Raw genomic sequence first — 25,900 nt, 5'->3', positions numbered from 1 at the left:
GAAATATCAACCAAAAGGGTCACCAGAGGGCTTGAGCGCCCCACAGCAGCGTAGGATCTATGGTATACATTGTGTTTGCCTGAGGGCAACCATTCAAATGGCCATGCCTTGTGTTATCATTTTTTTTTTACATAAAAACACCTAAATGGTCAACTCAGGAGTTTCCAGTTTTTGAAGGGGATTGTTTGAAAAAGCCTGAAATTAAGAAAGCGCTGATTAACATATCCTGAAAGCAGAAAAAAAACCTTACAATTCTCACGCAGCTTAGTACTTAAGGGAGACGGAGAAGCATAGCACTTTTGATGAAGGAGAGGTTACCCTGGCTGACAAAATGTCAACAGCAGAGGGAGTGGGTTACGTGCAGTTCAGAGGCATTGTCATGGAGACTGGCTATTTGTATGCCCGTTCCTCTTAGTTTTCTTTCCCTTTTTCTGAAATAATTTTTCTTTTTTGTAATTTACCCCGGGAGGGGGGGAGCCACCCAAAGCCTATGTCTGCAGGAAGAAATGTTTCTAGAGAGCAGAACTGGTACCAGATTTCAGCAGATAATTACAAGGGGGAAGGTTTAAGATATCACTTGAGTGACCATCCTGCACATGCTCAAAACTGGTTCAGCATAGTATTCTTCCCTACTCTCTCTTATCCTTGATAGGATGACTTGCATGTAATACATTTATATATTCATCATACAGTGATGCAAAAGTACCATGTGCAATTGTATGTTTTGGGGGTACTTGTAGATAGCAAAACGTAATGCAGTGTTTCTTGTGTGCCGTTGACAGGGTACGCGATTTTTCAGTTGTGCTATTTTAATGACATATGAAGCAAGATATGGAACGGAAAGCACCCTCCCACCTTTGTCTTGGTCATTGTTTGATCGGAATCTCAGGAATTCTTTACAGACATCTGGAGGATATGTTAGGTAACTGTTCTCTAGGGTGTGTATAGGGATTTGACATGTGGGGGTACCCCTCCGTCCCATATCTTGCTGGGAATAGTTAATAAAGGACCTTTTTGGTTTTATATTTTTATGTTAATGTGAATTTGTATACTGAACAAACTTGTATGTCATCTACTCCTAAGGCAGAAACTTCAGTGTTTCAGCTATTCTGGTACTAAAATTTCCCAGAAATTGGGACATTTTGATGTTTCTTTTGTGATTTGTCATGTCAGTGGAACAAATTGTGACAGTAGGCCAGTGAGTAAAGTATTTCAGTGAGAAAATTCTGGATTTACAATTTGAACAGAAGAGCCTCATAATGAACAATGTCTTCCTTTGATGACATCACAACACTGCCCTCTTTTGTTAGCAAAACAAGGACAATTATGTTTTTAAAAAGTGCACTTTTCCATGAGTAACCAAAACGTTACTCGAAATGCACCTGTAAACTTCAGATCATGAACCTTGTAATAGCTATAACGCAACCAGGAATTAGCTGATCTTTGAAACAGCAAATAATTGAAATTTGCATAAATCTTTCTGAGACTGTCTCTTCATACATGTACATCCTAGGTTTAACAAGTAATATTTACCTTTACATAATGTCTGCATTTACATCCCACTAATGTACAAATTTAGTACATGTATAGGGTGTAGAAATCAAAAGTCTGTTCACTTAAATCCTTTTATATTCCAATGTTATTGTGCTGCAGTGCATTAATAAATAATGACTTTTTTAAGCAACCATGCCGAAGACTTGTGAAACTTTGAAAAAAAAAAGAGTAAAAGTAATTTTCTCTATTCAGTATTTGTTAATTGTTACGAAATGCATAGGCGTACACCTAATTTACAGGGCTGTGGTCAAATCCAGCTGTAAAGGGATTCTTTTGGTTCAGTTCATTGTATTGACTTGACATAAAACTGGATGACTTGAAGTTCTAAAGATATGTAATACAGAACTGCTGCAAACTGCTTGCTGACTACAGTGACCTAAAATACAAATCTCAAAATATTCCTAGCAGAATCTTTCTCAAAGGCAATGGAATTTTGATGAATTTGCAAGGCCACAAAAGCGCTTTAAATTAATAGACTTGCTGTCCAAACAGGCTGGAGGCTTGCTACCCTCAATATTTTCTTCGTATAGTGTTTGGTTCCAGCGCTAAGAATAACTTGTTTGATTTTGAAAAAATTCTGCATGTGGATTAATCCAAGTTGTGCGGTGTGAATTCAAATTGGTGAGAATTCCCCCGTATACGTACATCACTAATTTCCCTTGCAGTAGTTTAGTAGCCACCAGAAAGTGAAAATGTCCGTAATACAAAGTTAGCAGGGAAAATGTTGAAAGGCAGGATGTCAAGTTATGTCTGGGTACCGGTGTGGTACTCTTCCAAATTGCGAATCAAAGTTGACGCAACTTACCTGGCATGCCTGGAATTACAGTCTCTGTCAAAGTCCTCCAAAGCAGTTTTAAGGGTAATTTGGAGTGAATCCCAGAGGTAAAGCAAAGGCAAGTCAACTTTTCCCGAGGAAATTGAAGTAAAATGATTGTGGCTTAGGCCTGAAAAACTTTCTTATAGTTCTGTTATTGTTCTGCTGATCGCCGCTTGAGGGCGCTACGCAATGTTGTCGGGGATTGAATACCGTGCATAAGCAGTAAACGAATTTTTACCGGGACATTGACGGCGAATTGAATCTGAGCAAAATTCCCACAGCCTGAGAGGTCAATTAGAAGTTGGCGCGGTTCGTTTAAAAGCTAACGTTGAAAACTGTGCTCGTTTCTTCAAAATTTCGATGCGATAAGGAGCCACGGGTAAGATCTGGTTTAGTGAATAGTAAAGTGTACTGTGAGCCTAGAAAATAATTATTGAAAGACGAGTCTAATTGCTTGTGATCTTTGTTACTTTTGTCATCTTTGTGCATCGCGAACTGCTTGAACCATTCCAACATCAGATGGTTGAGCACGTCATTGCATGTTGAATGGTGACGATGCATGCATGACGATATATGCGATAGCCCCACTAGTGTGGCACGGAATCTCACTCCCGATCGATGGATCGGGAGTGAGATTCCATACCACACTAATGGGGCTAGCATGACGATTGACTAGATAGACATACTGTTCATGACATGATTGATACTGATATCGCTAGACTAGAGTTCCTCAGTATATAGAACCCTGTGTTTACCCCCAGAACTGTGGGGTTCGACGTCCGCTCCGTTCCCACAAAGCCTCAAAGGGCAGACGTCAGACCCCACAGTTCTGGGGGTACCTAGCGACTAGACCTATAATAATAGCATGTATGCTCACAGACATGATAGACGTTCATCATGGACATTATCATTCCAACTAGGGTATCGCCTTAGGCCTACCTTTATTACTAAAAAAATTACTGAGGCAGCCTGGACCTTGTTGCGACATGCACGACATGTCCGAACTCATAATCACAAAGTCAAAAATTTTAAAAGTAAGCACACAAGGTAAGTCATTGTAATTCTTTCACCATGCTCAACAAAGTCCATTTATAATGTTTACATTCAGGACAAAACCAAACCAAAATTAAGTGAATTTATCGTACACGTATGTACATGTAGTTGCAGCTTTTCTGAGGCTAAACGAAATGGCCTCAGCTAATCTGTCAGATGTAATCACCTTGATTGAGGAGGGAAAAGCTGTCCAGGCAACACAGGAGATCGGCCAGTGTTTCCAAGATGGTTCCAGCACCACGAAGCTCACACAGTTTGGCGAGGCCATTCAAGAGATGAAGCAGACAGAGGAACGGCACAAAGAGACTTTGAAAGACATCATCCAAGGTATGAAGTTAAAAGCGATCGCCTTTTAATCCCAAACACAGTTTGGCCTTCGTTCACTCCAGGGCTGCTACTTTATGTGGCACCCTCTAGTGACAGAAATATGAAGAGTTACTACAAGGTGGCCTCGCAACAATGCCTCACCTGGTGAACAGCTCCTGCGTGAATAAATAATAGGATTGTACACAATCAGTTAGAAATAGGTCACATAGGACGTTTATTTACCTGTATGGCTTGGCCAGGCCTTTCCACCACAGTGAGAGGACAGTTTCTTTTGTTAGGAAGTTGAGAGTTGATATTTACAAAAATTTGTCCCCATAGTGTGTTTGGTCTTGTAACATCTATATTTTAACACCCTTGTAGTTCCCACAACTATTTTCACTGGCTTTATGGAAACCTGCGCATAAAGTCACAGGAAATCAATAGCTGTAAGTGTCACCTGCAGCCTTAGTCCATGTCATCAAAACTCTACATCTTTCAGTGCCAAAATGCTTCAAATTCCGAATCTGTCAGGGAATAATGCTGGTATCGCTGTGTATTTTTTTCTGTGGCTGCAGGATACCTGGAAATGAAGGATGAGAGAGCAGCCTGTGTGTCACGTGACCAGTCCCATGATGCAGTTACTCCCGAGATAGGCGAGGCCCAAAGAGACAAAGCCAAGAGCAGGGAGAAACTTGCCACATTCCAACAGGAGGTCCAATATCCTTTATGCAAACATAGAAAAAGCCAATCAGCTCATATGGAATCAGTCATGTGGCGGGAAAAACTGGTGGAAGATTTCCATGTTTGTCACAATGTAGGGAATCAGGTTGGCATAGTGGTTCTTTCTTCGTCTCTCAATTCCTGGCTCAGGCCATGTGTGGATTGGGTTTGCAGTCCCGACCCGATTCCCTTGGTTTTATCCAAAAATTCTTCTGGAGTTTTCTTCCTACTTCTAAAACTGTCAATTCTTCTCATCTCCTCTCTACAGGTTTCTTGGGGCTTATGAGCTACATTGTCTGGGGCACTTTTGAGGAATCCTTGGTTTCATTACCAGAAATGCTTGATAACAAGCTTCACTGAAACCTCCAGTTGTATATACCTCCAGTTGAAATATTGATGTACATTTAACTTTTCCACTGGCACTAGCTCTCAGTAAAGGCCTACTATTCAATGAAATCTCACATGAAACTACACCTGTGATTATTGATGGCAGGAAGACTTCTTTCGATAAATCAGGGGTAAAAGTTGTGTCATAACTAGAACCAGCTTGAAATGTCTGTCCATCATTTATCGTAACCAAGTTGTCTACAGCTGTTCAGAGGGAGTTGGATCACTTGGCAGATCTGCAGGTTAAACTGGAGAGTCACCGGGAGACAGTGAAGGAGCAGACAACCGACGTCCTCCCCAAGACCAGGTGAGTCTCCGCCCCTCCTTTTACCACTAAGTTTCATTACAATCCATAGACAGTTTTCAAGCATGGTAGGATACTTATTTGAAGGTTGGTGACACGTTTGTTAAGTTCACTGGAGCTCACTTCAGCAAATAGGAGCCAAATATTCTTTGAAAAAAACCTGAAAACTTGAACTAAACCTTGGTTATGAGTGCAAGTAAAGTAATCATCAAATGATTTGGGACTTTTCTTTCAGATACAATGTAAGTCTCTACAAAGCTGCAACCAAGCTGACGTGGGATTTCAACAGTCAACCCGAGGAAGTTAAAGGCTGTATCCTTTGCACTCTGACATCCTATTTGTTTGTCTCTCTATCCATTTGTATGCCTGTCTTGTTGGTCTTTATATTGTCAAAACTATATTACTACTGTTGGAGAGAAATCTTATCTACCTTTTCCTAAGCTACACTTAAATAGAAAAATGCACCTTTTTGTGTTTTCTGATCAAGTAAAATGTAACAATGAAGTTCTGTGGACAAAATATCAAAGAATGTAATATAATACTGGTTAATTTGGAACAAAGATAATGTGAATAAATCTCACAGTCACGTAAAACAAAATAAATGTTCTTTATCTGTGAAATATTACTTGACATCTTAGACCAAAAAAAGTTTTGTCCAAATAGAACTTTCATAAAAGAAGAAAATACCAAACTTTGATACAAATATACAATTTTACAAATATAGAACTTCATGTCATATTTTATTTGCTATCACTTGTTCTTGTTTGGAGCATAATTCCTTAACAATATCTGACCAGACATTTCAACTTCCAAGGATGTCAGACCATTTTCTCTAGACAGCCGGCAGAACTCCAAATTCTTCATAACCAACTACCTCTGGGACCTTATTGAATCAACGGCATAAAAAATCAAACAAAAAACAGCCCCCCAAGATAGTCATTCTTAAAGTTAAGGTGGCATGAATGTACATGTTGCAACTAGATCTTAAAAAGGTTGCTTTTAAAGTGTAGCTGCAATGAATTTTTCTTAGACGCAATTTTTTCTTGAACTTTGTATTCTTCTTCAATGTATGAAAACTATAACATCCCTGTGGTTAAATGCACTGAAAGTGCATGCTGTTGCTAGGAAGACATCTTGGGAAGACATGGTTCAGGGCGTAGGCATTTCTGTTCTAATGGCGACACCCAGACTTTACTTACTGGAAGCTTTTCTGAGAGAGGGATTGATGCTTTCTTATGGCTATGCACATAACTAATCATCAGCAAAGAAGAGAAAACATTTTGTGCACAAACCAGTGTAACATTGAAACCTTTTGCCTGGGATGACATCACAGTTTTGTTTATGAATATGGAAATTACTCATTAGCATAAAAACCAAAGAGGTGGTAAAATACCCTTTGAATTAGTGAAACAAAAGTTGAAAATAAGGTGAACTGTACAAAGGTCCATTTGAAGGTCTGTAATAAAACAAAGTGATTGCAGCTACCCTTGGAGATTCTTCAGTGTGAAAAACCCTTTCAAACAAGGAAAACAGGAAACTAACTTTTAAACTGTAAATATCTTCTTGTTATGCAGTCATGTGCATAGTACATGTATTACGCCGCATCTGGTGTAATTTCAAAGAATGAGGAATTGTTAGTAAACAGATCTTGCTGTACAAACATCATAGACGAAATAAACAGAATGAAGATGAACTAAAAGTCTATAAAATGCTGTTTTCTTTATTGAGACCACAACTTCTTACAGCAATTGTTCATTATAAATTACAATTAAAATTAACGAAAGATATCACCCCTTCTCCCTGAAAAGTAAGGTGCAGATCGACCCAGAAAATATAACAAGATCTCCAAAAAGTTACTTTCTCTTTTCAGGGTGGAGAGACTTTGCTGCATTTGTAGAAAGTGACTCCTGGCCACCCTCAATGTGAGAAGTACTTTTGGCAACTGTTTGGCACCTTGGCTTGCTTTTACCTTGACCATGCTGTAGCTGTGTCCGTCAACAGCTTTGCCACTGTCACAATGATTAACCCTCAACAGAATACATTGTACATGAAAGAAGATGAACATTTCTGAAAGCTGTCCGCTTCATTAGTGACTTCGTCGTACACGCGCACGCACCACTGATGACAAGCTCCTGCTGGATGGACACTCAAATTGTGTTATTAAACCTCTGCTTCAGTGGTTCGGATGCTATCCTATGTGTCGTAAGCGCAGTCTGAGCTTAAGTAACGTCACACTAATAAACTGGATATGCTCGGCGCGGAGCAACAGAGGGCGCTGCTGTTACCAGATGGTGTTTAAGGCCGTACCCGAATGACTTGGCTGAGCAATAACATAACCACCTGTGGAAGGCCCAGTCTGCCTCTCTGTATCCATGACGGTACCTGACCTGTGCCCCAAGTCCACGTAGAAGAAAGCTGATTTGCCTGATTGTTTGAATTCACTTGTCCATCTAATGCTGATGGAGAAACTTTCTCAAGCTGCTTCTGTAAGATTTCCTTGGCAAGGACCACAGTTAGGTTGAAGTAAGCCACAACGGACTGCTCTCAATCACTCACGTGACCGAACCTATACCCCCCATTGTCGTAGAAGACTGCGGTGCCGCGCACTGTGCTTAGATTGTAGGCAAGCCTTCAGAGCTTTACGATTGGCAGGAAGTATGAGAACGACATGGAGTCAGCGACCAACATTGGAATGATAGGATAACTACAGCAGCACCTGGCACAAGTCATGACCATTGTGCTATTTGATATTGGAATCCATGGAAACCAAGCTATTTGTTTAATTCAAACCGTACGGCGCGCGGCTGCTAAATAACTGCTTGCCTGCTGCAATGGTGGCTGATCTCAAGAAAAACAAATCCCTGTGGTCACATGGTATTTTGGCATCTTGACTGGACCCTACACCGCTTCCCTTAGCCTAGGCCATATTCTGGGCCAATTCAATGGCTGTCTGTAAGCCCATAGGTGTCCATACGTGTCCCTGGTGGACATAAACAACAGATCGCTCTATGTAGATATTAAGAGGGCCCAACACGTACACATTCTTCCCTTCATGTCGCCGGTTGGTGGGTAGGAAAACAATACTGTTCTCCGATGCCTGCAAAATGGAATAAAAATGATACGTATGCAACACCGATATTACAGCACTTGATCCGTACTCTTTTTAGCAATACTTATGAGAAGCCCTCCAATCATAACAAAAAAGAACTCATTTTTTTCTTCAAGTGCAAAACTAGCAAGAGTTCTCATTTTCTCTCAAAGTTATCCACAAAAGAACGAAGTATAAAAAGCAACAACGTATAAAGAAAAGATCTCTGTCACGGCTGAAAAAGTACTTTTGGCCTGATACTCAACGTGTAAGAGGTCAAAAAATTGAGTGAACAAAGAAATCAAGTTGTCCTAGAAGTAGGAATTTCTCTCATTCCGTACATTTGTAATGAGTGTTCTCAATTTTTGATTTACATCAGCAAAAAAAATGCCTTTAAACTTGAAGTCACGCACCTTCTTTTCAACTAGATCCCTGAAGTTGGTAGGCACAGTGATGGTTGGAGCGCTTGACTGTCTCGCCTGCTGGAATAAGAATGGCAACTGAGTTTAGATTACTTCTTCAAGAACTGTCTTAGGGGGTTTATCATGGATGCAATGCAATCACACAGTACAGTGGGCCAATTAGTAGATCCCGGCATGGAGCTGTTATACGCAAGGAGTAAGCACATAGAGAGGTCAAAAGGGTCAATGATGGCCACGGCAAGCACTGCACGTACTGCAAGGACAAATCAAATTTCGCGCCGTTTGCGGGCTACAAGGAATGCTGGGAATTGCATTTGGAACGGATTGTGGGTACCGTGTACGCATGTCCGTAACACTTCCGCGTGTTCAACATGGCCACCATGAGATGAAAATCACCGTCCTCGGAGACTTAAATTTCGATAATTTTAGTGATTGTTCTGATATTTCAATGATAATGAAAGTCTGGTTGCCTCTTTACATCACCAAAACGTCTCTCTTAACAATAAACCAAATTACTAAAACAAAAATATGTGAAAAGAAAACTGAAAGAATGTAGCTGGTCCAGAGGAAAATAAAAAAACACACAAACACACGGGAGGATTCGTTGTCCTTCCTGTCATTGGCCACTATTGACCAGGCATGAAACCTCGTCACGTTGTCAAATGCATTCCTGTGGCATGTTTCCACCTTCTTTTAATCGTAGGAACCACTAGGATTGCGACTTATGATATAAATATCGCAGTTCATATTTTGGGTATTTATTCTCTACCACCAGAACTGCAAAATGTCGTAACTGACTTAAAAAATTTCTGACTTTTTCCGAATAACCACCGCCGATTCAGAATTTTTGAGCGCATCTGCGGAGATCACTCGCTGACTCTTGAGGACTACAGGAGAGAATTGCGAATCCTCTTCGTGCATCTTTTCCACCATTTAGTTTTACTCCATTATGCCGCAGGGAAACACAGCGAGTCTGTGGGTTACCAGCTACCTGGCGGTGGTGATCACTGCGTACAAAGATTGTCTAGGGTCTTCAACACTGGGGCCGGTAACCGCGCTTTGTCTATGGAGCCAACCCGAGCGGCTAATCGGAGTACGGTCTGTAGGGACTTATTCTAACTCCTTGTGTTTAATACCTCCATGATCCCGGTAACTCACCATTGGTTCTGGCTCCCATCTGCTGCTGCTTGTTGCTTCTCTCTGCCGCCGCAGGCTGCTGACGTAGGCCATGTTATCGGCGTCTCGCACAGGATGTGCACCTGAGACTGCTTGGTTCATGACATCAAGCGCATCCTTCAAGTAAGCTGCACATAAACAAATTATTGTCACATCACGAGAAATTGATATCTGCTCTGCTTTTCATTTGTCTGCCCTCTGTTTTTGTTGCTTAATCTGACAATTAATTTCAGAGGATCTTCCGTGAGAAAAACATCTATCCTACTTTGGCTTTTAAAAAGAAAAACAGCGCAGGGGTGATGCAAGACGTAATGATAATGTCGCAGGAGGAATGATTCCCAACATCCATTCATGGTGTACCAGCAGGCTGTTGATTTTAATTTAGTTTGGCAGAATTTTTTCATGCTTGGGTATTACATGCTTAGCAGGCCAAAGATATTGATGCTTATATTCCACCAATCCCTCCCACTTGAATTTATGGTAATTTGTTTCCGCTTGGTTAAGTGCTTAGTTGGTGGAATTGACGCTTACCTTTGACGGCCGGCTCCTCCCGGATGCGTTCGGGAAGCAGTCCTTTCCAGCCTAGATACCACTCGCTGACCTCCTCGTAGTCCGGGTTGTTGCCCAGCCAGGAGCACAGGACCTGAAGCCACTTGGGCAAGAAGTGCTTCTCAAACAGGCTAGCCAGCGTTGGGGTTGGAAGTAACTCTTCCCAGTCTACCACCCAGCGGTAAGGCTCTGAGATTTGAAATCAAATAAAGGTAAAGGCACCTTGCTGAGAGACTCTGACGTGAGAAAGGGACACGGCGTCAAGTCAGTGCTATAAGGTCCTTATTGAAGAACATTGCTCAGACCATGAAATCGGGCAAGATGATTTGGAGAAATTTCAAGTATACCGGCCCAAGAAATTGGCCAAGCAAATAAAAATAGCCTGGTAGTGATGTCCTGTTACAATTACCATAAACATTTCTTTCAAGCACACAATAAGATCCAAGGGATATTTTCCAAAAATCATCTGACTACCGTAGGGATCTTTCAGTATTGAACCGATAATGTCTAACTATGGTTGCCACGAAGCCACCAGCACTTGGTGACGACTGAGTGAAACCCCTTTAGTGAGATAGTAATATTCTGGTGGATTCAATTGTTTTGGGCAGCAGGTTTTGTACGCTCTGTCTCCAGACAATGACCATTGCACGACGTAATGCAAGCAGACGGTGAGTGAGATGGCACTTAACATTTGAACCAATCAGCTGTGCCTGCATATTCAGATAGCAAGACTGCGCTTACACTTCAGAGTCAAATGGTTGACATGTTGATAGCCAGTTTGCCAACCACAAATGTTATTCCTTCTGAAAGATAAATTAGACTCCTGCCACTGAGAATATGTTGTTGTACATAAAAGACTTTTGCATAGTGAACTGAGCAGACTGGCATTGTTGATAATGTGACAAACTCTGACAGGGCACACTTTATTTATTTATTTATTCATATATCTGATCATCCAACAGCGCATTTAGCGCCAATTACGGGATGAAGTGAAAAAATGTTACATTTTAGAGGTGGGAGGAAAACCCTGGATAACTCTTCCAGGGAATACCCATGGAATCAGGCAGGGACTGAAAAACCCAATCCACATGCTGACCCTGGTGGGACTTGAACCGGGGTCGCAGAGGAGGAAGGTGAGGGAAAGAACCACTACACCAACCTCACTCCCATCATCCGCAGGAATAAAAGTGTGACAGGTGTACAGTGTGACAGGTACCCCATCAATATGGAGGAGGGGAGCTTCCTGGTAGTCAACTTTTCAAAGGATCAAGTTGTACCCCAGAGGTCACTCACCGAGATGCTGGTCGTAGGGGTTGATGACAAACTCCTGCAGGCAGACAGCCAGCTTGGGCACGATGTTCCTGACCAGGAAAGCCTCCAGGGTCCCCCGGGAGAACACCCTCCGCCAGGGCATCAAGATGGTCTTGGCCGAGGTGTCGCTGGGGTGCCAGTTGGTAAGAGCCTTGGCCAGCTTCTGTCGGATGGGGATGTACAACGGCTCCAGCTTATCACCTACGGCAGGGAACACAATCATTCAACTGACAACAGTGACATTTTCAATCAAAAATCAAATGCTTGGCAGTTCTTATTTCAATGTGTAAAAAAAAAGTGTGGCTAGCCTGTGAAAGGAACTAACATGTGGTTAACAACTGTTATCAAGTGTTCAGGATTACATTTGGATGATTCTCAAATCAATAACAGCAAAAAGCATGGGCGGCTTTTTCAAGGGATTCACCTGTAATTCTTTCACATGACCTGCTCCCACAAATTAACTAAAAGCTGAATTTATCGAAAACTGTGATTATTCTGCTGGACAAAAGAACTTTCTAATGGTATAAAACATGTAAGGTAAAAGCAATGCCTGGAGAGAGGGAGAGATCTTGGAGCGGCGACAGACCTTTCATCCATGTTTCCAATATTATTTTAACAACTACTGTGAAAACTGACTTTGAAAATGATGTTCTTAAACATCCAATTGTACTACAAATTCGGAATTGGATGAAACAAGCTAGCATGTTCCAAATATTACCATAAGGATGGACCATCCCTTTGATTTTTGGCTCTGATCCTAATTTAAAGTTGCATGACGTAAAGATTTTCCATTTTCAAAATTCTTCAAAAAATCATAGCTTCATTTACTGGACATTTACACCCACAAGAATGACTGTCTGGTGGCTACTCTTATCTGACAGACAACATCTATTGATGCCCTAGTATTTCAGCCAGGTCTGCTGCCTTGTAAAAAAGAGCCCAGATTGTGTGGTGTTATGTAATTTTCTTTTGTTCCCAAAACTGGCACAGTGCGCTACTGGCGTTTTTTCAATAGGGGCCAGGTTAGCAGTGCTGTATCGCTCATCACTGGAGCTCTGGAGCGCTTTTGTCCCTAGTGGTAATCCGCTTGTGCTGAATGCCACAAACAGTGGTATAATCTTTCAAAACAATGTCGGATTTCCTCTGCTATTGACAGCTAAAAAATGTTGGCAGTTCCCAGCAGCTCGGGCTTCTGTTCCAAGTGCGGTCTTTTGTTACAAGGCCCAGCTCTTTTTTTTGATTTTGGGCTCCCTGACTGTGCGTATGAATAACACGTACCCGAAACCGGGCTCCCCGGCAGCATATGGTTAATATTTAACCAAAATCCAGTATCTGGTTTCAATGTTACACAGTCTGCAGTTGGAGACCCACATTTTGAATACATCAAATGCTACATCAGGTTATTGTACTGTGCTGAAGTTTGGAGTATTTAGGAGGTGAAGTTTGTACAAGATTTTAATACCCATCAGAGGGAGCCAAGGGTGTAACCAGGCATGTATCGGGACGACGTCGGCCACTGGGTTCCACTCGTCCACGGTCTCTTGGAGACGGGGGTAGATAAGCTGGTCTAAGATGTTGTTGAGGAGCCACTGGGGCAGCAAGGGAAGCCAGTTCTCCAGCAGCTCTGGAGGATAGAAGGGATGGCGAGTCATTGGATGAAAAAGTAGCAAATTAGGGGCCTCTTTGTTTCACACTGATCTGGATCTCCCGGGGTGAGATTGGAGGAAGATGAAATATCTCTAAAGTCACCACCGCAGGTTTGGATTGCACTACATCAGCATAGGGTCTATCGAACTTTTTCAACCACGTGACTGGGTTGTGCTAAATGGAAACTATTCCACCACATGTGAACCACCTTAGCCACCGTGATCTCATATATTCCTATGGGCAGCTTCAACCACCTGACTGGGTTGTGTTAAATGGAAACAATTCCACCACATGTGGGCCACCTTGGCCACGGTGATCTCATATATTCCTATGGGCAGCTTCAACCACGTGACTGGGTTGTGCTTTAATGGAAACTATTCCACCACATGTGGACCACCTTGGCCACGGTGATCTCATATATTCCTATGGGCAGCTTCAACCACGTGACTGGGTTGTGTTAAATGGAAACAATTCCACCACATGTGGGCCACCTTGGCCACGGTGATCTCATATATTCCTATGGGCAGCTTCAACCACGTGACTGGGTTGTGCTAAATGGAAACACTACTTGAGAGCTCTTGTGGATACGCCATGTGAGGGCACTAAATCAAAACAAGAAGCGTGGTTCTTAGAAGAACCGAGGTTAAAAAACAACGGCGTTTGAGTCAGTATGCTCTGACCATCTTCAGGAGAAAGTCTAAATTTTGGAAAAGGGGACTTAAACACGTGGGAGATAGTTAGTGATAAGGATGGTTGCTTTTCAACTTTGGCAAAAGGAGATAACCGCTTTCCAAATGTCCAAACTTGGCGTCAATTTATTGAGTATTTTGTCCGATTTCAGGCCACTTTTACCAATGATAGGGTCGCACTCTCTCATATTCCAGTTGCTGATGGCCCGACGGAATTGCGGCATCCAGATGTCCCAGGCCAGCCTCTCGTACACCGTCATGGTCTTGCCATTGGGCAGCAGGAAGCGGCTGTCATCCATGTCTAGCAAACCCTTCCACCTTTTGAAGAGGTCCACATGCTTGTTGCTGTCCCTGAGAGCATTCCAAGACCTCAGCTCTTCTTTTATCTGAAAAAGGACAGCACAGGGCAGACATAATGCTGATGTCTTTGGCACATGTAGCTGTGGTAATTAAAAGCACTGCTAGGGCTGTGCTGAATATTTGAATATTAAATTAATCAAATATTCATTTTGGAAATGGATGCAAAGTGGTGAAAAATTCAAAACGGGTGATTCACTGTGTAGCGTGCCACAAAGAAGTTGACATGCAGAGGCCATTTTTGCAGTGCATTGTGGGAAAACGGTTGACAAATTTTATTCATCAGCTGCACGCAGGGAACTTGAATTTTTCCCCATATTTGTTTGTTTGGGTAGAAGATTCACAAGTGCAGTTTGAATATCCGTTTGAAGTCATCAAGATGGTGCACTTTTGTCAGGAGGCAGAATGCTGCTCAGATACTCTGAAACTCCAAATATCTCACAATTTCTCAAGATAAATGCCATATTTTTGTCGCGTGTAAACTTGGAAAATAGCCCCCCCATAGAAATCTTTTGGTGGCGCAACATACTGTAAATCACTTGTGTTAAGTAGGGTACGGATCAATGTCTGGAAACTCAGTGAGGTACACCACTAAAAAACAATTACTGTAAATTTTAACCTTTCAATCAATCTGTGTAACCCTAACCCCCTAGGCCTTTTTACTAGGAACCATCCTCAATCCTCCAAAATCCTCTGATTTTCGGCATGAAAAAATTGCATTCAGCCTCAATCCTCCAAAATTTCTTGAAAATGTTATTTGGAGGTGTGCCTACTGCCTCAATCCTTCAAAATCCTCTGGCAATTCCTGTCATTATGTTGAGGCAGTGCAAAGGGCATTCTTGAGCTGTGCAGTTGATTCAAAAGAAATATCGAGCTGAATTTGTGTTTGACTAAGCAAAAACAACACAAGGTCTAATCCACGACCTTCACAGATGGCATCCTTCGCAATCAGCCATGCACTTTTGCCATTCACCCTCAATCCTCCAAAATCCTCCAAAACCATCCGAAGAATTTTGGAGGATTCAGGAGGGTGTACCATGCTCATGAATATTTTACCATAGAAACAGGAATTTTAGAAACGAAATAATGTTCCGTGTTTGGATTGTGGCAGAATGTTTCACCAAAAAAAATGCACTGGCTCACCAGCGGTAAGACAATTACAGCGGCAAGCTGTGACAACTCAAATGCTCTATACTCCTCCCGATAGTCGCTCTGCAGTGTCTTGAAGATCTCCTCGCAGTCGTCCAGGGAGAGGGGGTCGGGGCAGCCGGGCTTGGACCGCGCCTCACACTGCTCCACGATGCCCATGATCTTCTCCAGCTGGGAGATCTGCCGCTCCTCCTGGTTGAGGACGGCCCGGAGTTTGCCCTGCTCGTGCTGGAGGTTGACGACCATGTCCTCCTCGTGGTGTAACCTGGAGAGGGTAGAGAACATGTGCAGAGGGATTGATTGAGGGATATGACAAAAGAGGATCATCTCAATTTCTGGCAATTCTCGACTTTAAAATACTGAGGTATAACATCAAAGTGAAACCAAGGTAATGAAACTGTAAAGCTAATAAATAAGGCAGAAAAGTGTTTCTCATGTCAAGTAATGTAGAGGTTTTTGAAACGGAGGCATCAAGTAACTTTAAAAGTATGGTAAAACCTTGATACCTCAAATCTCTGGGGAATGGACAAAAAATTTAAGTTATCCGAAATTCGAGTTAAAAGAAGGTCCCGATTTCTTTTGAAGTTAAGTCATTATTACGATGTGTATCATAACATGTACCGATACGCTGATGCACAGTTACTGTAAATCTCCTTGACTTTTGAAATGACATTGTGGTTATTTTATACTTTGGTGCCACAAGTTTTTATTCATAGAAAGACATTCTAGCGGAGGATTTTTGCTGTCAATCGGCTGATAAATAACATATTACATGTACTGTACGTCATTTAAACTGTGTACCTTTGTGTGGCAAATCTTTCTTTTGCGTTGTGCATGTGTGACGCATTGTGGTGGTCCCATTTCTGATACCGTGCACCGCAAAGCAGTGCCTTGCACATGCATACTCGGGCGGGGTTTCCCGACGAGTCAGACGACTTTTTTCATAAAATTTTGTAAAAACAAAAATGCTGTTGGTGTCAGTTTTTATTTTTTGTTCTTTGTTATTTATTTTCAAACTTTTGTTTATTTTTTGGGAGTGAGATTTAGCTGCGCAAAAGCTCTGCATTGCAGTCATGTGGTTGGTCCACTGCGGCTGAGCATGCTGTGGTTTGTGGCTCCAATTGGGCAGCCATCGCATGGGCGAGCGCAAGTAGTTTTCCCAGACCATGAGGCCAGACTTAATTTCCGAACGTGCATGTGGCGCGTGTGGCATACACAAAGATCTCCAATGCATTGCCGCAGCCACTGCAAAGAGCCATCAGTTGGCCTGCCGACGCACTGACTACAATGGGCCCACGGTAACAATTGGGCCAATTCCTGCAAGTCGGATTTTGCGGTCACAGTGTGGTTTACGTGTCTAGATTGATCATCACTGTAGCGTTCTTGCAAGTGTTCCGGTGTGAAAAGATGAAGTGTGCGTGTCAGAAATGATTCATAACTAGACCCACATTCTGTTTTCACTTTCTGGAAGTTTTTTGGCAGCGGTTTCTTTTGGATCTGCTACACAAAAACTTCGAGGTAAACAAATCCGGCAACGTGAGCAGTTTGAGTTACAGATATTTTTTGTACATAAAAGCCTATTCTTTCGGCGGGGAATTAATTATTCTTCGAGTTAAGCCGGGTTACGAGTTAACCGACTTTGAGTTATCGAGATTTTACGGTATATGGCAGTGTTGCTGATGAGTTGCTCTGTCAGACATGAGTCACAATACTTTTAACATGAGACATGAGTTTGGGGGAAAAAACTGACTTTGCACACATGGCTTAAAACTGACATAAAATTTGACTTGTTGACTTCATAACAGTTTTTGTTAAAATAAATGGAAGGAAACACTACACGTACGGAAATTAAATGGTGGCTTCCAATGTGCCAAGTAGCCTTGTGTGTGCTATCACTTGGAATATCGGCATATTTCAATCCAAAAATGGGGCAGAGAAGTCAGGCCAGTTTGGAGAAAATGTCACCTAAATAACCAATGTCAGAGAAAGTACCATGTTCATTATGACTACAGAGGGACTTCAATTGACGAGACTTGTGGAAAAATTTCTCTGGTCTTGACTGGTACAATAATCACCTGGTTTGTACAACAACACTGCTTTAGCCCTAACCACACAGAATCCAACACCAGTAAAGTGTGTGAGTTTGTGGCATTGGGTACTGGTAGCCAACTATCTGGTGTTTTATTTGGTGTGAATGGGTACTGTGGGCCTGCACATACACTGTACCCTGTTGAATTTTGACTGAATGGGTACATTTACTGTGGTCCTCTCACTTTATCCCAGCAGTTGGGGATGGATATGCAGCTTGATGGTGTGTGAGTTTGTTTGAATAGGTACTGCCTGTCCATGTTCTTTGTATTGTGCAATACACCTGTTGTAGCCAAACAAACAGAACCACACAGGTAAAGCCCTGTTGAAGTTTGGGGGATTGAGTGCTCTTGCAACAGGAGTACTGTTGAAGTCTGTGGGATTGGGTACTGTGAGGTAAGAGTGTTTTCCAAGGTGTTGAAGTTTGTGTGATATGGGAAGGCTAGGTCCAGCAACCCTTGGGCGGTTAGGGTTAGAGAATAAAACATTAAAACGAATCATCACTGTTATAACAAACTTAACTGCAGGTACCGATACTGTGTGCAGACACTTTGTGAAAACCATGATTAATGAGAGTGGTTTCATGAACTAACACCTAGGTGAGCGCACTGTGAACGCTGACGTGTTGTAGAATAATTCTGGTTTTCATGAACTGACAAGCAAACATGTAGCGGATACGTTAAAAAAAATTGCATTTAAGAGCTTGACTCAAATTGACTCCATCTTATTTACATGTACTTGTACCTATAAGGTGAAGGAAAATTGCACTTGGAAACCGTGGAATTGAGAAACTGACAAAGAATTCCCAATTGTGAAATGAAAATGCACTGAATGATTACATGCAGTGCTTGGCTACCATTACTGAAAATCGAAATGACGTGGTTCTGTGAATTTAGGGTGAGCAGAGCACACTCAAGCACCGCTTTGTGCTATTCATATTGTCGGAAATGAAAGTGTCCAGAAAACCTCAACTCACTGTCTGTCATGTTGGATGATCTGCTGCTCAGCCATCTCCACCAGGAGCTGGAGATTGTGCTCTAATTCCGGCATCTCAAAGGCCGACTTTTTGCCCTCTGGGCCCTCGACCTCTAACCTCTCGCTGGGCTTGTCGTGCTGCTTTCCAAGATGACTGTAGCCCGACATAACACGCTGCTCGGGCCCCGTCATGTCAATGACCTTCACGCCTGAGGCGGCGGGATCAGCTTTCTTCCGCTTCTTGAGGTGCCCTGATTTCTTCACCTCCTCTACCGTGCGGTAGACATACTTGGTCTTTTTCTTGGCAGCCTGAATTGGGGAGATAATTGCAGATGGAGAAGGTAAAATGAAGGCTACTTGCACTTCCCTCTTGCCTAGACAATTTCCAAGTGGGAAAACTTAAAAGCAAGGATATGGAAAATGAGCAGTTCTCTTTTCCACACAAATTAACTTTGCGCATACCGTACTGACCACTACCATCACCTTCATTGCATGCAACCACCATCTACCTTGTCTAATCAAATGTATTCAACACACTCAATACACAAGCATTGCCTCTGTGTTGGAATCATGAAATGTCACTGCCTCTGACTGGGTACTTTCCTAGTTTGTCACATCCATAAGCAGGCCTTGACCTTATACTTTTCACTGGCCCACCGCGCAGGTTAACAAATCTTTTTCACCAGCCTGCAGATATTTTCACTAGCCCACTGGACACTGTTTAGCAAATCAAACTTTGACTGCTTTTTTTTCCAACATTATTGATTTTCAACTGTTAATGTGAAGTCAAGCTGTCAATTTTAAAATTTAAAGGTGGAGGATTCAAAGCTGTTACAATTGATAATGACCAGCAGGTACAATCAAAATTTTACATATCTTCATCTCTATTAATGAGACAAACAACAGTTTCAAACAGGTAGGTTTTTCTTTCCTAGCCATTTTTCCCGGGCAAGGTAAAGCATGCATTTTACTAACCTGCAGTAGTTTGTACCAGACTTTACACGCTGGTCTAGTGCTATGGTCAAGGCCTGTCTATATTATCAACACGTGTTAACCAATGCAGTAATTGTTCCGCTCTGGAATGGTTCCTGTGCAGAAAAGAGGGACTGAGGAACGGGATGGGCTAATCCCCCTTCCCCCCCAAATTCTATGTGTAGCAAATTCCCATGTTGCAAGGCAATGTGGGTACATGTACATGTAGCTTACTGCTCTAATCAATATATGTCTACCAACTGTTGCATAAACACCTGATGGGGCTTTCTCAAGCAGTTGATGCTCCTGCTTGCATGGGTGCAGTGCTACCAGTAAGCTACCTTTTTAAACTAAACTTTTTAATGTAATTTGGATCCTTCCGTGGCCAAAGTGAGGGGCTACTGTGATTTACAGCTTGGTGAAGATTCTACATTAATCTGCATCCCTCGACTACTGCACAAATGCCCGATCTCATGCCATAAATTTGGTACATACTCTGCATGTACAATTCACGTGCACACAGAAATGTTAATCTGGTTATTGTTGAAACAAATTTTAGCCAGTGATGGCTCAAGGAAATTACATTGTGCATCCTGAAGAAACTAGCCTCGCTCTCGGTGGATGGGGGAAAGTCCTCACTGACATGATGTGCCGACACAAAGTGATACTTCTGTGCCTGTCTTACACCGATAATGTACCATTCTGGATAACTCTCTTTTTCACAAACTGACAAACAGGTACTGCATCTGCACTCAAGACATTTTTCTTTTCACGTACTGTAACTTTTCTTGGTTTCCAAAGTTATTAAGATTTTAGTTAATTACAACTACATTCCAGAAATAAATGGATTGAGTAAAATTCATGTTAAACTTTTTAAAGTATTCTTCTCCAAACATGACCGAAAACTTTAAAATTCAGGCCAATGAGTGAAAAACTCACAAACCTTCATTTTAGTTTGTGGAACCAAAGTTATGCATTGCACAGTCTTCACATAGAGTACCCAAACAGCACTTGGGTGTTAGTTTGTGAAGACGGTTAAGTGTTACATAACACAGCATCCGTTTCACTTCCTGCCAAAGCAAAAGACATGACGCTCACCTCTCCTCCTTTCTTCCACCGGGCAAGCTCCTCCCGAAACTGCGCGTCTTCCTCCTCTTCAGAGTCTGCCGCTTCGGGTTCCTGGCCGCCGCGTCTACCCACGTACTGCGGCGTGGCGTTAGAGCCCACGGCCCCCTTGCCCTTGTGTTTGGTGGCTTGAACCGGCCGGACGATTCCTTGGTTGGCTTTGCCTAGACCCTTCCCTGGGATGTAACCCATCTGGGAAAGAATAAGGGATAGTATACACTTAGTTGCAGGTTCAGTGCTACAATATCCATGGGAAAGATAACGTACAAATTAATAGTCGGCGACCCTATACCTCCAGGGTGTTTTGGCAAGAAACCTTGCAAGACACATCAATTTGCATCATCTGTCAAAGTAGCTTGCCTGCCCTGTGCAACGAGATCCAACAGATCGACCATCCTCAAGGCCAAACAGCCTGGGGGTCTGTGGTTGCCAGCCACCATAAGATCTTTGTTAGTCTCTTTTGTAGAGTTATGAGCGCCTTTTTAGGTGGATCTGTGTAGAAGTATTCATAAAACTGTGGACTCTTGATCAAAGATGACCAAATCAATTCTTAACAGCAATTTTCATATCTGTGTTCAAAGAAACGTTGGTTCAAAAATTTCCAATGTTTTGCATTAAATACAGATGCTAATTAACCTCAAATTTACTGCCACTGCATATGCACTGTTCCTGATGCACGCTGTCATCTGGATACATGTAACACCAATCGCACTTGACCCAAACTGTTCTTAATCCCCAAATCCTGTGAGTGTTTTTGAAGGATTTCAGAAGATTGAAGCTGTCTGGCAAAAGTGAGGAGCTGATTTTGAAGGATCCACAGTGTCAAAGTTTTCAGCCGAACCTTGTGTTCTTTATGCTCGGTCATGCATATATTTAAGAATACTTTATACTGGATATCATTCGCACTTCCTCAATATAAGGGATAAAGGGATTGCCAGAGGATTTCAAAGGATGGGGGCAGTGCTCACCCTTCCAAGGAACACATTGAAAAAGTAATAGAGACTTGAAGCATTGGGGCTATGTCCAATTTTTCCCAGGGACGCAGTTGAAGGATTGAGGATGCAGCCTGGCAAAATGGACTTACAGGTCTGTTCCCACTTGACCAAATCTCAAGGGAGTAGCCTTGGGCGATATGGGGTGAAAATACCCCCCTCCCACCATCCCCGGGAGTGAAGAACCAAAAGTCCCCCCAGGGTACCTCGGAGCAATCCTAGGGCAAGTTCGTCCCTAGGGATGGATGTTCAAGTGAGAAAAGGCCTTACGAGGTTAGAGTTAAAGCAGATTCGTGCCTCTCAGCCAAGTGGAAATGTTGAGTTTTCGATCAGTAGCTTACCTGAAGGAGCAGCTTCTCCCCGAAGCCCGTCGTGTGCTTCTGCCAGTTCCCAAACTGCTTGTCGGACTTCATCAGCTCAGCGTGCTTCTTCTGTGCATTGGTCATGACCTTGGAACTCTGACCTTTGGAAGACCCCTCAGCTCGCAGAGGCAACTGGTATGAGATGTCAGCTTTGCCATCCTTGTTTTCATCATTCTGTGTTGAAATTGGAAAGTACAATCGCAATTCTTTTGGAAAAAGAATGCAAAAACTTACTCAAGATGTTATGACTTATCCACCAAAGCTGAATTTGTGATGCCATAAAAAAAATTAGCCTTTTATTGACCCTAGGTATCTTGGACATTTTTATTTATTTGAAAAGAGCACAATGTCATCTTCATTGCTTGGACACGACCCTGGGTTGGTTCCAAGTATGGAAGTTGAGACTTAAAACGATGGGATGCTGGGATTTAAGATTTTCAAAAATGTTGCCATAATGACACATCTGGCTTGACTGCATCGCATGCATTACCAGAAATATCACAGAAACGTTTGGTTGCTTGATATCAAAATTTAAATATTTTTGTAATATTCTTCAAAAATCTTATACACATTGTGTTCAAGCCATTTTAGGGTGCTGAGCTTTCATAGACTCTCGTGGACATTCATAATGCAACGATCAAACTAAGTTTAAGATGTGTACTATCTCACTAACTGGAGTCTGGTTACCTGTTCACCTCCTGTAACTTCTGTACTGATGAAGTTCAGGTCTCCTTGGCCACGCCGACCAGATGAACCAAATCCTTGTCTTTCTTCTGGTTCGTCATCACTGTTGGCCCAGACACCTGCAATATTGTTTAAAAATTTGTAATTTCCTTTTTGAAAGTGAGCATTAACTTATGTTACTATACCTCATACATATTCATGACGGATCGGCAAACTCTCATTGGTGCATTCAAGGTCACGCACCAGCCACTATTTTTGCTGTTTGTCAAGCGCACATGTGATTGTTCATGCAAAGAGTAAATACGCATAAGTTTTTAACTGTCCCCCTGCTTACCCAGGCGACACTTGAAAACGCGTGCGCAGTAGCAGAAAATCCAGAAGCTGTACTGCCCGGGTGTACTGTGCACTTGTGGTGGCGCCAGCCCAGCAACAATACGCAGCTCATATGAAAAGATGGTGGCACACATAAAAGACAACCAGCGTTTTCCTCAGCTGAGTGACGCCGAACTGGAAAATGTTGTGGGCAATAGGGACGCCTCGTCCACTAAGGTTGTCCAAAATGCGGCGGAAACGCTCAAACATTACTGTGTCGAGGGTACTAGTTTGTTAACTCCCAATACCTCAGGGAACTAACATCGACTGTGCAACCTCAAACCATGTTATATTTGTATAATTTATATAAAAGACATCTCAACACTGACTAATTTCTAGTCTTTTCTTTTTCAGTTCCAACTTTCTTCCACAGACAGTATATCATTTCACAGGTGTACAAATGGTGGTGTAGCAATGAAATAGGCCTACAATAACCAAGGCTCCTTTAATCAGTCAGTTTTGACAGTGCAATTGTCAACAGGTAAAGAGTTCCATATATAAACATCATTTGGCACCCTGCGCACAAACCCTAGTTTGAGACTGTGTTTCTTGCTTTCATGACCCTATATGGGTTACATTTGGAAGAGTAAGAGTAAATCAGGAGAAAAATGTGACTTTGTTACATTTGTCTTGTCAATGTAAATACACGGTCAACTGGACACATACACTCATGGCAACTGTGTGACCTTTGGTAACGTGCGGCTGTTCTCTTTATATTCTTACTCCCTAATTTGTCTTTCTCATGTTTCCAACCAATCAGAGATCCACTTTCTAAGGAAACTTTCCAGTAACCAATCAGCGACACTCTACCAAGCAGATTTTACAATGTCACTGTGTTTATTTATTTATTCTGGTTTATTGAACTTTCCCATCGCAGCCCAAGGGCTGAATTGAGGGCAAGTTTACAATCAGGGTGTTAAAAAGAGCAGTAAAAACGTTAATAAGTAAAAAGGAGGAAAAATTAACTAAAAATCACAAAAAGCTCAGATAAAAACAAACAGACTAATATTTCAAAAACAGAAAACAAAAAACTTGCAAATTAAAAAAACCCCAAACTTCCAACAATCAAAGTTAAAACCGGAGTTAAAAAAATTTCAACAATTTGCACTCAATAAGTTTACTAAAAATGGGATGGCACTGTTTTTGTACCTGTTTGTACGATATCTAGGGATGGACAAAGTGTTTGTGTTGCATCAACCAATCAGAGATCAGCTTTCAAATGAAACTTTTTTGCTACCAGAGAGAAAAGAAGGGTAGGGTTTTGAGTTTTGAGGGAAATTTTGAGGGGAAACTGCGAGTGGTTTAATACATGATACATGGTGAATTCAAATTTACATGGTTAGTTTATCACTAAAAAAGTCACATTTTCTTACAATTTACAATTTGAAATTTCCAAAAAGTAGGGTCAACGCAATAAAGAGAGTGTTGCCTTTGTTTTTTTGGGGGGGAGGGGGACTTACCAGTTTCGCAAGATTAACCCCTTGACGACGGGAATTTCTTCCCGAAAGCCGACTCCAAGAATTGCAGCCTCGCTTGGCCACGAAGGCCACCTGCCAAACCGCAAATTCTCGGTTTGTGGCCCTGCGTGCTTTGCACGCTTTGAATTACATGGTGAAAATGCTGATTGTTCGGTGGCATGCGGCTCTACTCACCCTTCCACATTCTCGTTGCCTCTTTTCAAAGTGGGGACTATTGTGAAGCTGATGATTATGATGCAAAATCGGTCTTTTCATTTCTGGGCTACGCACAAAGACCAATTACCATATATACAAGAGCCAGGGTCTTCATTCTTTCACCGTGTTCGCTCGAGCATGGGCCGAAAATAATAGCTGAAAAGCGGGCTGAGGATCTCAATTTTTACGGTGGGTATAGCCGCCTCCCGGTGCGAAGGGGTTAAAATGTCAAAAAACTGGGGCATGTTTGGGGTCCTCAAGTACATGTAAAATGGAGGCTTTGCCGACTAGGCCTATATAATTCAGATTCAGATACAATCCCCCTGAAATGCCTTGAATTGGAGTACATAATAAAACATGTAAAATGGAGCAGATTTACATTTTGAGGTTACCAATCGTTACAATTTCCCATGGCATAGGATTGATAAATTGAGCACAAAATGCATTGCTTCAATGCTTGTTGTCATCCTTACATGTACTATGATGTAGGCCTACATGTACATCATCCATACATCATTCCAATTTACATACATGTACGAGTACATCATCATGATTGCATTGCCAATGGAATGTCGAGAAGTCATTTCTACCATGCATCAGACAGTGTCTACCTCCATCATGTTCCTACCATAAATTGCTTGCGCCTTTGTCATTCGCCTCCTTGGTCTATCGACATTGAACTCATTCAATAGGTCGTAGTCCGTGATCTCAAAGTCTTCCACTTCCTCCTTGTCAGAATCCATGGTTAGATGCTGCAAAAATGCTCTCCACCAACAACAAAAGTCAATGCAGACGGCAAGTTCTCGCAGTTCCTATCCCAAGTTGTTCAGCAGTCAGGTTAAATCCTCCGGATTTGGCTTCGCCCGACCATGGAGGAAGGAGGGGATGGTCCGACCGGCTGGACATGTACTTGAACGTCTGGGAGCCAAACATTAGTGATAAGTGATACACAGGGGGCGCTGTGCAATTTTAACAGTGTGAATTCATGGCGGGGCCCGGGGGGGGGTAGGCAAGTAAATGAGAGATTATTAGGGGAAATGCCCAGCTCCTGTGATAATTTGCTTGAGCATGGTTGCAGGCACTAAAAGATATTAGGGAATTAATTATCATGTTTACTTAAACGTTTAC

General features: G+C 42.2%; 2 protein-coding genes across 4 annotated transcripts; one reads left to right on the top strand and one right to left on the bottom strand.

Moving 5' to 3' along the window:
- The first annotated feature begins 2,619 nt into the window (after window positions 1-2,619).
- LOC110986219 (kinetochore protein spc24-like) lies at window positions 2,620-6,840 on the top strand. Its single transcript, XM_087134184.1, has 6 exons — window positions 2,620-2,750; window positions 3,533-3,751; window positions 4,306-4,448; window positions 5,041-5,144; window positions 5,377-5,453; window positions 5,939-6,840. The coding sequence occupies exons 2-6, from the start codon at window positions 3,559-3,561 to the stop codon at window positions 6,043-6,045; spliced, it is 624 nt and encodes a 207-aa protein (XP_086990310.1). The 5' UTR covers window positions 2,620-2,750; window positions 3,533-3,558; the 3' UTR covers window positions 6,046-6,840.
- Window position 6,841: 1 nt separating this feature from the next.
- On the bottom strand, window positions 6,842-25,669 carry tfip11 (tuftelin interacting protein 11). 3 transcript variants are annotated; one of them, XM_022247904.2, is made up of 13 exons: window positions 25,401-25,669; window positions 22,731-22,846; window positions 22,023-22,217; window positions 20,663-20,881; window positions 18,594-18,901; window positions 15,524-15,794; window positions 14,187-14,409; window positions 13,150-13,311; window positions 11,670-11,888; window positions 10,359-10,565; window positions 9,810-9,955; window positions 8,643-8,711; window positions 6,842-8,238 (listed from the first exon to the last, which is right to left on the bottom strand). In XM_022247904.2, exons 1-13 carry the CDS (start codon window positions 25,513-25,515, stop codon window positions 8,059-8,061), a joined length of 2,430 nt encoding a protein of 809 aa, XP_022103596.2. In that variant the 5' UTR covers window positions 25,516-25,669; the 3' UTR covers window positions 6,842-8,058. The 3 variants fall into 3 exon arrangements, with proteins under 3 accessions (XP_022103596.2, XP_086990308.1, XP_086990307.1); XM_087134182.1 differs by lacking the exon at window positions 25,401-25,669 and adding an exon at window positions 23,062-23,430 and having other exon boundaries at window positions 8,643-8,708; XM_087134181.1 differs by lacking the exon at window positions 25,401-25,669 and adding an exon at window positions 23,062-23,428.
- Window positions 25,670-25,900: the final 231 nt, after the last annotated feature.

This window comes from Acanthaster planci, linkage group LG03, assembly GCF_054643075.1.
Source record: "Acanthaster planci isolate LZ-2023a linkage group LG03, COTS_SCS, whole genome shotgun sequence".
In the NCBI taxonomy this organism is placed as follows: Eukaryota; Metazoa; Echinodermata; class Asteroidea; order Valvatida; family Acanthasteridae; genus Acanthaster; species Acanthaster planci.
This window is presented reverse-complemented; position numbering and strand designations above follow the sequence as displayed.

Coding starts and splice junctions, on each gene's coding strand:
- LOC110986219 (XM_087134184.1), top strand. CDS start 3,559: ATGGCCTCAGCTAATCTGTCAGATGTAATCACCTTGATTGAGGAGGGA. Junction 4,449..5,040: donor CATTCCAACAGGAGGTCCAA/TATCCTTTATGC, acceptor AAGTTGTCTACA/GCTGTTCAGAGGGAGTTGGA. Junction 5,454..5,938: donor ACCCGAGGAAGTTAAAGGCT/GTATCCTTTGCA, acceptor ATATCTGACCAG/ACATTTCAACTTCCAAGGAT.
- tfip11 (XM_087134181.1), bottom strand. CDS start 23,194: ATGTGTGCCACCATCTTTTCATATGAGCTGCGTATTGTTGCTGGGCTG. Junction 14,410..15,523: donor CTGTAATTGTCTTACCGCTG/GTGAGCCAGTGC, acceptor GTCCTTTTTCAG/ATAAAAGAAGAGCTGAGGTC. Junction 10,566..11,669: donor CCCCTACGACCAGCATCTCG/GTGAGTGACCTC, acceptor TTCAAATCTCAG/AGCCTTACCGCTGGGTGGTA.